Source organism: Eublepharis macularius, chromosome 11 (assembly GCF_028583425.1).
Source record: "Eublepharis macularius isolate TG4126 chromosome 11, MPM_Emac_v1.0, whole genome shotgun sequence".
Classification (NCBI taxonomy): domain Eukaryota; kingdom Metazoa; phylum Chordata; class Lepidosauria; order Squamata; family Eublepharidae; genus Eublepharis; species Eublepharis macularius.
Genome location: NC_072800.1, coordinates 18,163,310 through 18,177,492, shown reverse-complemented (window position 1 = coordinate 18,177,492; position 14,183 = coordinate 18,163,310). Strand labels below are relative to the sequence as shown.

At 43.6% G+C, this 14,183-nt stretch overlaps 1 protein-coding gene across 1 annotated transcript in view; it reads left to right on the top strand.

Annotated features, from left to right (window-relative positions):
- Positions 1–14,183, top strand: part of CNTNAP2 (contactin associated protein 2) — a 1,091,545-nt gene that overhangs the window by 1,002,770 nt on the left and 74,592 nt on the right. The window contains exons 19-20 of the mRNA XM_054990911.1: positions 4,595–4,840; positions 5,665–5,798. Of these exons, the coding sequence (XP_054846886.1) occupies positions 4,595–4,840; positions 5,665–5,798 (380 nt within the window). The remainder of the gene's footprint in view (positions 1–4,594; positions 4,841–5,664; positions 5,799–14,183) is intronic.

Here is a 14,183-nt window from a genome sequence, read left to right as displayed (position 1 = left end):
GATCTTACACTGTTCTCCCATTGTGGATGCATCTGCACTGCTAGGGAGACAGAGTACACTTGAATATAAGACAACACAGAAAGTAAGTCACTTGAGCATCACCGTGTAAAGCTGTCTTGTGTAGAGAAACTCTCAATCCAGATTAATTAAGAGATACAAAAAAATTAAAATCAGTTGAAATGTAAAACTAAGACCATCCAATTAAAACACACAATTAACAGTACTACTAGTCTCTATCATTAGCAAATAATCTATTCCCTCATAAATTCCACAAAACTGATATGTCAACCTCCCAAAAGGCATCAGGTCCTGATGCAAACTGTCACTTCTGACGTCATTCCCAACACAACATGAGATGAGTACTCCCTTAAGCACCTCCTCAGGACTCCCAGTCTCCCTCTTTGAGCCCCATGGTACCTGGCAATCCAAGATGGTGAGGATGGAATGGACTGTACCACATCAGACTATAGAAAAGGGATTTCCTCATCCCCAGATATTAATTCTTTCTTGTAAGGGGAAAAAGAACACAGCATATAAAGACCTACGCTAAAACAGTTTCTCCCTGGTGTGACCTCTTTTAGTTTTTCCCAAGAAGTTTGTTTACATGGGGAAACATTAAAAATTGACCTCCAGTCTGAGATGGTACAGTCCATTTTGCCATGTCAGGATTCTACCACCTCATTCTGCCGCCCAGTTGGACAAGATCCAAAGAGTGAAGATGAGCTAAGGGACAGAGAAGACCTGAGGAAGTAGAATGGATTATACATAGGGGTCCATTCCCCCCATGGGGGCAGGGAATCCCCCACCCACCCCACTCCTGTTGCCTGAGAGCAGTGGTGGGAGGAAAACATATTAAATCACATTGCCCCATGAAGCATCATATAACTTTTGATGAAAAAACAGAAATGACATGGGGTCGCTCTAGAAATCACCAAGTTTTTCCTCAGAGGTACAGCGATTCCTAGAGCTGCTTAGGTCACAGGAAGTGAGTGATGCCAAAGCTGGTATAGTGCCCTCCCCCCATATACCCACCCACAGCCCTCCTGCCTGCCACCACCAGGCAACCATAGTAATACCCCTTCTGACTGCTGATGGAGAATCACATTTTAGAATGCTTCCTTATGTTAAAAAGAAAAGAAGTGAAATCACTTTATACAGAAAACCAGCACAGCAGGAAAAAAGAGGAGGAGGAATCTTTCACCCTGCTGTGCTAGTTTTCTATTTGTTTGGAGGGGTTTTTATGTAAAGGAACATTCAAAGCTGGAATCCATCACCTATCATCTTGTGATGTGTTCTGACCAAGCTTAACCATGCCACTATGAGTTATACTCTTCTAAGCCCCCTGACAAATGAAATTAGAAGAGTGTAATGCCACTTAGAATGGCACTGTAACTCTCTAAACTACCACTAGTCTATCCCTACTTAACTGGATTCGTTAGTAGAAGTAAGTTTAATTGCCAAAGGCAAATTTTTAAAGGTGTTCTTATGCTGGAGATGGTTAGGTTAATTGTTTATTATTTAAGGTTATGCTTTTTGTGGTTTAGTTTAGTTAGTTTAGTTTATTCATTTTATCAGCCCATAGGCCATACGCTATAACAAAGTTTAAGAATTAAAAATAACAGTTAAAGAAAAGGTTGCCATGTCCACAATGCAGCTTTCGCAAAGGCTACTCATTAATAGTCAAATAGAAAAGAGTCCAGTGGCACCTTTAAGGCTAACCAACTTCACTGTAACATGAGCTTTCGAGAACCACCACTCTCTTCGTCAGGTGCATGGAGGGTAAGAAGAAACCAGCCAGAGATATATAGGTGGTGAGGGAAGGGGGGAGTAGATACAAATCAGTTTGCTTCTGATAATGAGATCAGTTTACTTCTGTTAATGAAATCAGTTACTTCTGAAATAACCATTCATAGTCTCTATTCAATTCAAGTCTGACTGAGTCAAATTTACATATGAATTCCAATTCAGCAGCTTCCTGTTGGATTTTGTTTTTGAAAGGTTTCTGTTGAACTATGGTGACCTTTAAGTCCTTGATGGAGTGTCCTGATAGACTCAAGTGTTCTCCCACTGGTTTCTGGATGTTGCCATTTTTAATGTCAGATTTGTGTCCATTTATTCTTTTGTGCAGAGGTTGGCTGGTTTGTCCAATGTACAGAGCAGATGGACATTGTTGGCACATGAGAGCATATATGACATTGGAGGATGAGCAGCTGTAAGAGCCAGAGATAGTGTAGTTGACGCCATTGGGCCCTGCATCTGACGAAGAGAACTGTGGTTCTCGAAAGCTTATGCTACAGTAAAGTTGGTTAGTCTTAAAGGTGCTACTGGACCCTTTTCTATTTTGCTACTGAGGACTAACACGGCTAACTCCTCTGGATCAGTAATAGTCTTAATTTAAAGGAGTCAGGCATGTTTGAATGCTTCAGTAGCCATTTTTAAGAACTCTCTCTGGCTAGTTCGTGCTTTGGACAGTGAAAGAAGGCATGGGACAGCGAGTCAACTTCAGCCAAAGGGCAATCACAGAAGCTCTGGTCCGAGGGTATCTTGAGGAAGCGGCCCTTCATCTGAGCTGTTGGCCAGTTCAACCCACCTCATTAACTTAGTATGCTGGTAGTTCCAAAACTGAGGCTTTTTCTGGCAGGGAATGAAGAAGAAAATACTAAAGGTTTCCTTTCTTTCTTAAACAAATGATAGGTTTTGTTATTATATTGCAAGGTGTTTCATGCTCTCTTCAAAAGGCACCTATATTAAGATTTGATTATATGAAAATTAAATAATCAAGTATATATCCTGGGTTGATCGATAGGCGTAATGATGAGTATTTCCATCTGGTTTTTTTTTAAGTTTAATTTTCACTAAGGTTTATAATTTTGGGGAGCTCTTATGGTCCTGCCAACACAACCTTGGATGCTGGGCATTGGAATAACATTTTAAATGCCTGCGAATGATCATGCCCTACTGCAAGGCAGCTGTGCCCATCCACAGGCATGCTGAGTTGTGCTTTTGGGACCAAGAGAAAGCTGTTTTAGCATAAAGTAGGAGAAACCCCTCCCCCCCCCCAAAAAATGAGACCGGTGCTTTGGAGTATTCAGATCTAAGTTTGGGAGTTTGGTTATCAATCAAAATTGGATGTAGCAGAGATGAAAGGTGTGAAATGGAATTGCTTTTCATGTCAGTATTTTGGAACAAATTTACAGTTTGCTGCAGAATGGCGGCTATAAATCTATCACAGATGGCTTTGAAAGCACAGGACAAGCAGTTGTTTTATAGGACTGTATACGGAGTTTTCTGAAATGCTTTAATCCCACTTTGGAAAATCCTGACAATGGGATAATGGAAAACCGTAAGGTTTTGTGAGCACTGGAGTTTAAAGTGTTGCAAAGGAGACTCATTAATATTATATAGTTGTCGCAACACTTTCTAACTTTTGTCTACATACATGTACCAGGACCAGCTTAATTTTGTTAAATGCAATGGACTGGATCCAACTGCATATTCTTCAGGAGAAAAGGAAACAAATGGTCTACTTTGATCACCAAAAAAGGCTATGCTGGGGATCATAGGATATGAATTGACAAGAGGCATGGGGGATGGGGCAGGTGCAGTAACAAGAGGAACTGAGCAAAACTGAATGAAAAAGCTGGCTTGATATCAGGCTAGGATCTGGGAGACTTCAGGTTTAACGTCCCACTCTGCCATGGAAGCTTGTTGGGTGATGTTGAGCCAGTCACAATCACTCAACCTCAGGGCTTTTTTTCAGCTGGAATGTGGTGGAACAGAGTTCCAGCACCTCTTGAAAATGGTCACATGGCTGGTGGCCCCACCCCGATCTCCAGACAGAGGGGAGTTTAGATTGCCCTCCGCTGAGGACAATCTAAACTCCCCTCTGTCTGGAGATCAGGGAGCGGGGCCACCAGCCATGTGACCATTTTCTCCAAGGGCAATTTAAACTTTAAAAAACTCCCCCCTTGTTCCTGCTGAACCAAAGTGACGTCATTGTGTGGTCCAGGGAGTGTGCACTCACTTTGCACGCACTCATGTGGTTCCAGGGGCACCATCTCCCGCCAAGAGTTGAGCCCTGTTCTGGCAACCCACTGAGTTCCACCACCTCTTTTCCCAGAAAAAAAGCCCTGCTCAACCTAATATACCTCACAGGGTTGTTATGAGGATAAAATGGAGGGAGAGGAGAATGATGTAAGCTGCTTTGAGTTCCCGTTGGGGAGAAACGTGGGGTATAAATGAAATAAATATCTAAAATCCAATAAAACTGGAGCTCTGACTTTTGAAAGCTCCTATCCTGGAAATCTAATTGTACTCAAAGTTGCAGCTAGACTCAAATCTTGCTCTTCTACTGCAGACCAACATGGCTACCAGCCTGAAATTATATACCTCTTTGATGATAAACATCAGTAATGCCACAAGGTTTAAAAATCATTGATTTAACATGCTGAAAAAATTATAGGCAAGCGCATTTGAAGAAAATGATGTGGCAGTAAATGAGAGCATTGCGGTTATTGAGCCTGCCCTTCAAATAATGCCATATATATTCATTCTCTTTTTGTTTGTTTCTTCTCCCCCCACCCCTCCCCCAAAGAGGTTGGAGCATTTTTCGAAGAAGGGATGTGGCTCCGGTATAACTTTTCAACCGCAGGAAATAATATGAAGGACTTAGTTAGCAGGACTCTCTTGAGCTCAACAGAACCAGAGAATTCGGTGTCCGACTTGACCCTGAATAGAGAAGAGCTGAGCTTCAGCTTCAGTACCAGCAAAGCCCCCAGCGTCCTTCTCTACATCAGCTCTTACACCCAGGACTACATGGCGGTGCTTTTGAACGCCTCTGGTAAGCGGTTTGTTTCTGATGTCAGAATTTGTCACAGATATTGGTTACCTCAGCGTCATTTCCAAACCTAATGTGTTTTTAAAGTGTTACTAAGCCAATTCACATGCTGAGCACTCAACAACCTCAGATATTAATAATAACAACATTCGGTTTATATACTGCCCTTCAGGACAACTTAATGCCCACTCAGAGCAAGTTTACAAAGTATGTTATTAATACCCCCACACCAGTCACCCTGTGAGGTGGGTGGGGCTGAGAGAGCTCCAGAGAGCCATGACTAGCCCAAGGTCACCCAGCTGGCTTCAAGTGGAGGAGCGGGGAATCAAACCCGGCTCTCCAGATTAGAGTCCCGTGCTCTTAACCACTACACCAAACTGGCTCTCAGTTCTCTATTGTGAAAACGAGTGGCTCTGAGGTACTTAATTCACAGTCTCCATCTCCCCAGTCCCCAAGACTGGGGATCCCTCTCATCTTATCCATTTCTTATTTGTAAACTAAAAGTAATTCCCAACTCTTTAAACTCGGGGTCACTTCCCACATTACCTTTTAATTTTTACACCAAATATGTTTTAAGTGTGTAAAAGCGTGAATGTGAGTAACGTGCTTTCAAAGTACATGTACTGTACAAAGAACATTTGTCAGGCTGCCATGACTGGCTGCAGTTTTGTGTTGACTGTGTAATCTGTGAAATGGCCGATATGGAGCTCAATTCATGACGGCATAATAGCATGGTGAAAGGATGTGACAGTTAAAAGGAGGGAAGGGGTTTAGAACTAGTACTGAGAGGGGAAAGACAGAAATAACTGACTGTTCTTTATCTGTAGGAAATTTACAGATTCGATACAATCTTGGAGGCACCAAAGAACCACATAACATCAATGTAGATCACAGGAATGTGGCGAACGGACAACCACACAACATTAATATCACGCGGAAAGGGAAAGAGATCACTCTTCAGGTAAACACATAGCAAAGATTGTTATGAAGCAGTGTAATGATTAAATTAATACTAAGGAAGGAGCTAATTAATAATGGAGAATGTGGTATTCACAAACTTATCACAGGCAGGGGTGAGGCAATCTAAGCCATTTATCCATCAAAAAGAGACTTTCAAAAAGATACTCCAATGGGAAACTGCTGAACTGGAATTCATTAAGAGGTTTAGCATTATTTCCCCCAGCAGATTGAACCTACCAAAGATTTTTATCTCCCTGTAAGTATTAATCTCCTTAGCGAAACCTGGGACTCCCCCACGCGTGTTGACTAGTTTAGCATACTAAGGAATGGTATTTGTATTTTTTCTTGATTAGATTTGAATTTTACATTTCACACTTATTTCTCACATTTTCATGACCCCTTGATCCCATAAAATAATATAGTGTGAATCCACCCATTGCATCTGAAGAAGTAGGCTCTACTTCTGTGTTAGTTTGTAAGATAACTCCTTTAAATCCTTGGAAATCACCTTTTAATAAAGGAATTAGGACAAATTTAACCTTTCCTACATCATTGTTAGACTCTAACAATGATCTATTTTGTTGCATGTGGGTAATGTTGGAGATGGTACAGAATTTATCGCTGTAACTCAAAATGGATTAACAGTTTCAAACCAAATCGGACACTGGCCTTTTCTGCACCGGTGATTTTTGCTGCTTTTGGCCCCAAACGCCCTTGGGTTTCCTTCCGAATTCCTGATGTTTAACTCCCCATTTAGATTTCAGTGTGGCTCTTTCCAAATTTCTCTTTGGATTTTCTGCCTGCTCTTATTCCTTGATGTTTTTCTCTTTTTTTTTTTTACTTTTATTTTATTACAACAAACGACAAGCAAAGATTCACATAAAGAGACAAAAACATAAAAACAAACACATTTTATTTCCCTGATGTTTATTTCCCTGATGTTTATTCCCCTGATGTTTTTCTCAATGCAGTTTCGAGTCGGCTTTTTCAAGCATGCAGAATGTTCCTTTCGGTGTTTTCCCCTCCATCCTCTGTTCCACCCTTCCCTCCCTTCAGGCCACTTCTTGCAAATTTCTCTCCCCATCCTCCTTTCAGCTCCTCCCTCCCCCTTCCCCCTCACTCTATAATGCTATAATGTCATTATTCTTGGTTTTTAAAAAAATCCCCAATATAGGAGAGCAGTGATCCAGGTAGACATTTTTGTTTGGGATTTAAGACACACACACTCCACCACCCAAATTGGAGGGCCCCGCGCAGGCTGACACAGAAGTGGGAGGCAGAGGCCAGCACCAGGGGCAAACCAACACAATCCAATGATAACAACGTTACGATGTTATAATGTCATTAAGTTTTCTTCACAAAAAAAAAGAAGTGTGTCATAACAATATAATGACAGTTAATTTGTGTTGTTGCTACATGGATTTCTTTAAGGTTTCTATGCTTTTGAAGTCAAAAGTTCTGTGTTTGGGGTGACTCTATGCCAATGCTGCACACAGACCATGTTGGGTTTCTTTCCGCTTTCATTTCTCTTTTTTAACCCTGCTGCTAACCCCTTAGTGCTTGGTACCTTTGGTCATCATAACATCATGATATTGTAATGTCATAACAGGGCCGGATCTAGGGCTCCCGGTGCCCAGGACAACCCAAGTCCAGCCACCCTTGTGCGTGCACGCACGCCCCCAGCACTGCATGATGATGTCACTTCCGTGACATCATCATGCAGGGCGGGCATGCCACCAGCAAAGCAGTGGCAGTGCCAGTGGCTGGGAGGCCACCTGCGCCACTCGCCTGCCCCACTGAGGGGGCAGCCGACTTGCCGCGCACTCCCTGTCCTGCGGGGCAGGCGAATGGCACGGGTGGCCTCCCAGCCCTCTGTGCCACTCGCCTGCCCCTAAGGACAGGGAGCGCGTGACAAGCAGGCCAACCCCTTAGCAGGGCAGGCGAGTGCCGTGGGTGGCCTCCCAGCCCTCCGTGCCATTCGCCCGCCCAGCTGAGAGGGCGGCCAGCTTGCCGCGTGCTCCCTGTCCTGCTGGGCAGGCAAATGGTGCGGGCAGCCATTCAGCCACCTGCACTACCGCCGGCATGCTCCTGGCAGCTGGCAGCTGCACCCAGCGCCCCCTCTTTGGCAGTGCCAGGAGCAGACTACCCCCCTGCCCCCTCCTCGATCCAGCCCTGTGTCATAATGTAATAATGCAACTGGGAATACACAAAAATATAAAGGGGGTGGTGGTGGTGACATTGACGATGGTGCTGACCATGATGTCCACACCTCACTACATACTTCTCTTTATTTCATGGTGGTGCGGACAAAAAAGGACGGCACCTACACAAGTCTTAAAAACAGTGTGCAGAAAGATAGATGGCCAAACCAATTCTGATCCTTGAGGGGTGAACACTCAAAAAGAAAGAAGTAAATCGCTGGTGTAGAAAAGGCCATTTTTTATTTCCATTGATTTCATCAAGTTCTCAAATTTCCCATCCAAGTTAATGGGGTTGACAACTACTTAACTTTTGCTGAATCGTGCCCATTAAGGGGGGGACTAACATTTGTCTCTGGACTTATTTTTAAATTACTGTAATTGATTTTAGGAATAATATTCTGATTTATAGCATCGTGTTTTTTCTTGTTATTAGTTCTGATTACATTAAGATGCAATATCCTTTAAAGACAACACACTCCCCCGGTATATTTTTATTGTTTTGACTGCTGTTTTATTAGAGTGAGCTATGCCAGCATTTGTGCGGAGAATGGCTACTTCCTCTTCTAGTGGCCTACTTCCTTATAGCCACAAGATGGCAGTATATCATAACTTTTAGGAAGACTTGTGGCTTGTTTTACCCTCTAGTAACCTACATATCTCCTGCCTTCAGTACCCACGAGGTTTGTCTTTTTAATAACCAAACTCAGAAAGTAATTAAAACCACTTGTGGATTATGAACCCGTCCCCTCTACCAAATGAATCACTGGGAGGTACTCCATCTTTCCAAATAGGGTTGACTATATGAAGAAAATGCCGTGACCTGGATAGCCCAGGCTAATATGATCTTGTCAGATCTCGGAGGCTAGGCTGGGTCAGCCCTAGTTAATACTTGGATAGAAGACCAACAAGAAGGTCCAGGGTCTCCGTGCAGAGGCAGGCTGTGGCAGACAGAGGCTGGCAGCAAACCACCTCTGTCCAGTTCTTGCCATGAGAACACTATGGGGGACTGCCATAAATCAGCTGTGACTTGATGGCACTTTACATATCCACCAATTTTTAAAAATTCTGATAAGGACAGTGTTACCTTCCACTGAGTTTTTGACACATGTCTGAGGATTTATGATACAGGTAGACAGACAGACAGACAGACAGACAGATCAATCATCGATGGTTTGAGAATATGTTCATTGTTGGTTCTAGGATACATGCAAAAATGTCGATGCCAAAGTTTCCCATTTGCTACAAGTAGTGCAAAACAGCAACATACATCCAAGTGACTGATGAAGCCTGCTTCTATTTGCTGCCATAAACTCCACGCCCAGAACATATATTCTTAGAGTACACCACGCAGTATTCTTACTAATTTGGAGTTACAGCTTTTCTGATTTATCCCAGGTTTATTCCAGTTAAAACATTCCCCTCGGGTGTTGCTTGTATATAGGAGCTGTGATAGGATAAAACACCTGTCTCTTCCATTTCTCTCTTTTGGTATAATAAGAGATGTCAGGAGATCAATTATAGCCAGGGCTTTTTTTCAGCTGGAATGCAGTGGAACGGAGTTCCGGAACCTCTTGAAAATGGTCACATGGCTGGTGGACCCGCCCCCTGATCTCCAGACAGAGGGGAGTTTAGATGGCCCTACGCACCACTGGAGCGGCGCAGAGGGCAATCTAAACTCCCCTCTGTCTGGAGATCAGGGGGCGGGGCCACCGGCCATGTGACCATTTTTGCGGAGGACAACCCACTGAGTTCCACCACCTCTTTTCCCAGAAAAAAAGCCCTGATTATAGCACTGATAAGCTTGCTGAATAGTCGTTTGATCACCATAGTATTCGTGCAAGATTTTTTTTACTACCGGTTTTCATTTTGCCTATAATCCCCCTAGTGCTGTATTCACCATAAAGCATAACAGCTCTCAGGCAGTGGACTCCTTTGCAAAGCCACAATAGGCTTCTAAGGCCATTGATTTCCATGAAGGGCATAACTCTACATAGGAGCACACTGAAAATCACATGGCCTTTTTTTGAAAGAACACCCCTGCTTGATTGGACCAGTAGTCCGTCTAGTCTTGCATCCTAGAGTGCCTGTCAAGGCCTTCCCCTGAAGTTGCCTCCTAGTACTGAGTTTCAGAGAGTTTATTGCCTAAAGAACTGAAACAGAAACACAGTCCTTCTCTTTGTATGATCTTGAAAGGCTGGGAACCCCTCATGCCCCTTAGGCAGCTGTTCGCTTGGCAGGAAATCTGGGTTCAGTTCTTATCAGTTGCATAACCCTCTCTCTGGATAAATTATTACATTCTCTGTTCTATAGTGTCATATTGGGAGACAGATAAACAACATTTCCCTGTGCATCTACTTGAATTGCCTGTTTGGACTGGATCAGCTAACATCTCTGTGTAATAAGGGCCTAGAATTATCATGGGGTCATATCTAGAAATGCCCTAATTAGCAGGGTGTAACAGGAAAAGGTAACATACTTTCCTGATCAGATTCCTAGGCTGCTTCCATGAAGACGTTTTGCTTGGCTTGTGCATCTGAACTGGAGTGCTTTTTTTGTGTGTTAGCATCCACATGATGTCATCCTCAAATCCTCCACTTTCCAAGTTTTCCCCTGCTTTGCTTCGATCTTTCCCAAGCCTGCTTTGCTACGGTCTTTTTCAAAAGAACACGGTCCAGGCATGTGTGCACGCCATCTGGATGAGAAGGTGGCATTTTCAAAGATCCGACCCACGTTGGTGACATTTTCCTTCTGTCGGCCCCTTACAGCCAGCGTTTTCCCTTCCACTCCACTGGAGGGCTTCCCAAGCAATCTCAACAAAAACTGCTTTCGCTTGGGGGGGGGGGCACTTAAAGAGCCCTCTAGTGGTGTTGTGAGGGAAATGATGGCTGTGAGGGGCTAATGCAGAGATTGGGGTTTAGGCAAGTTTTGTTCAGGTTGCCTGGAAAGGAAAAGAAAGTTTGCCTGGGCAGGGCAGGAATTCATCCACTCATGCAGCCATTCTGTTGTTTCTGCGTTCATAGCGACTATGAAAGCAACACCAAAAATCATTGTGGTGTGGATGTAGCCTTAGAGTTGGGAATATAAGCTTCCGGAGCAGGGAACTTAATCTTCTTTGTTTGCTCAATAGAGCTCAATGCTACTCAGGGCTTTTTTTCAGCAGGAACGCGGTGGAATGGAGTTCCGGCAGCTCTTGAAAATGGTCACATGGCTGGTGGCTCCACCTCCTGATCTCCAGACAGAGGGGAGTTTAGATCGCCCTCCACGCACAGCGTGGAGGGCAATCTAAACTCCCCTCTGTCTGGAGATCAGGGGGTGGGGCCACCCAGCCATGTGACCATTTTCGCTGAGGGTGATTTAAATTTTAAAAAACTCCTTCCCTTGTTCCACCTGACCCAAAGTGACATCATTGCGTGGTCCCGGAAGTGTGCGCGCACTTTGCACGTGCGCGTGTGGTACCAGGGGCGCCACCTCCCACCAGGAGTTACTTCCTGGGCTGGCAACCCATTGAGTTCCACCACCTCTTTTCCCAGAAAAAAAGCCCTGATGCTACTTATTCAGGAAAATGAATAAGGAACTGGGCCAAGGAGTGCAAAAACACATTCTTGAAACCTATTCCCTTTTCTCTAGATCTCCGCATTTGCTCCCCTAAGAAAGATACTTCAGAGTTACCATGCCTGTGACCTGTTCTCAAACTGAGCCTATTAAGAGATTAATCCCTTTTTGATTAGTGTTTTCATGTGTCACATTCAAGGATCACTCTGAAGAAATTCATGCTGGGGGAGGGAATCACGATGCAGCAAGTTTCACGGCACTCTGAAATATGGACACAATCAAAGCAAGTTTTGAATCTTTTTGGATTTTGAGGTCAAAAGTTCATGTTGGGGTACTCCGACTGCAGTACAGACTGGAGTGTGAGATTCCTGGCGATTTGGGGATGGAGGGTAATTTCCAGAGGGGAGGGACCTCAACAGGGAATAATGCGACCCTCCAGAGCAGCCATTTTCTCCAAGGAACAACTCTCTAGTCTGGAAACCAGTTGTAAGAACTTAAGGAGACCACTGCTGGATCAGACCAGTGGTCCACCTAGTCCAGCATGCTGTCTCGTACTGCGGCCAACCGGTTGCTATGGAGGGTCATAAACAGGGCATAGAGGATGAGGCCTTGCCCTGAAGTTGCATCTTGGCGTTGATATTCAGAGGTTGGCTGCCTCTGAATGTGGAGGCTCCCTTTAGTCGCCATGGCTAGTAGCCACTGATAGACCTGTCTTCCATGACTGTCGAATCTCCTTTTAAAGCTGTAGCCATCACTACATCCTCTGGCAGTGAATTCCACATCTTAATCACTCATTGTGTAAAGAAGTATTTCCTTTTGTCCATCCTGAATCTACTGTCCATCAACTTCATTGGATGCCCTCAAGTTCTAACATTATGGGAGAGGGGCAAAATAATCCCTAGCACAGAGTTTGCCTTTTTCACTGCTGTGACACACTGTTGTTAGCAAAAGGAAGGAAGGAAGGAAGGAAGGAAGGAAGGAAGGAAGGAAGGAAGGAAGGAAGGAAGGAAGGAAGGAAGGAAGGAAGAAAGAAAGAAAGAAAGAAAGAAAGAAAGAAAGAAAGAAAGAAAGAAAGAAAGAAAGAAAGAAAGAAAACAACTAACCATTCACAACTGGCCAGTTAAAGAGTTGAATTGGATTATTTCAGGCAACTCTTGATTGATATTCTAGTTAGTTTTCACGGTTAGTTGTTCTTTTTTGCTGTTCTGATTCCATGATACTCTCACTTGTATACGTGACACACTAGGTTGGCACTTTCATTGAACTATCCAATATGACCCCAAGGTCTCTTTACGTCTCAGCAAGTTCAAACCCCATTAGCATATACTTGAACTTGGGATTTTTTGTTCCAATGCGCATCACCTTACACTTCCCTGCATTGAATTGTACGTGCCACACAGTTGCCCACTCACTAATTTGTGGAGATCGTCCTGGAGCCTTTCACAGTTAGCTTTGGTTTTCACCATCCCGAATAATTTCATGATCTACAAACTTTGCCACTACACTGTTCACCCCCAATTCCAGAATATTTATGAACAAATTAAATAGCACCGGTTCCAATACCTATCTTTGTGGGACCCCACTGCTTACTTCTCTCCATTACAAGAACTGTTCATTTATTTATTCCTACTCTTTGCTTCCTGTCATTTAACTAATATTTAATTCTTAAGGGGACTCATCCTCTTCTCCAATGACTTTTTAAGCTTACCCAGGAGTCTTGGGTGAAGAACCTTGTCAAAGGCCTTTTGAAAGTCCAAGTAAATAATGTCTGCCAGGTCACCCTTATCTACATACTTGTTCACTTTCTCAAATAACTCCAAAAGTTTGGGGAGGCAGGACTTGTCTTTACAGAAGCCATACTGGTTTCCCCTCAGCAAGCTTTGTTATTCTGTGTACCTAGTAATTCTATCTTTTATTTCAGTTTCTATTAATTTGACGGGAACAGATGTTAGGCTAACAAGCCTATAATTTCCTGGTTCTCCTCTAAAGCCCTTTTTAAAAATTGGTGTAACATTTACTATTCTTCAGTCTTCTGGTAGAGTGGCTGATAATACATATATGTGAGTTCATAGATCAACAATCTTACATTTGAAGCCAGTTTGGTGTAGTGGTTAAGAGCGCGGGACTCTAATCTGGAGAACCAGTTTGCTTCCCCACTCCTCCACTTGAAGCCAGCTGAGTGACCTTGGGTCAGTCACAGCTCTCCCAGAGCTCTCTCAGCCCCACCCACCTCACAGGGTGATTGTTGTGAGGATAATAATAACACACTTTGTAAACCACTCTGAGTGGGTGTTCAGTTGTCCTGAAGGGCAGTATATAAATTGAATGTTGTTGTTGTTATTGTTGTTGTTGTTGTTGTTGTCGTCGTCATCTAAGAATTCTTGGGTATATGCCACCACGACCTGGAGACTTACAGATTTTTAGTTTCCACAATAGGTCTAGGAAAAGTGGAAGACAATAGGAAAAGAGGAAGACCTAAAACAAGATTGCTGGACTCAATAAAAGAAGCCACATCCTCCAGTTTGCAGGATATGAGCAAGTGTGTTAATGACAGGATGTTTTGAAGGTCTTTCCTTCATAGGGTCACCATAGATCGAAGGCGACTTGATGACACATAACACACACAATAGGTC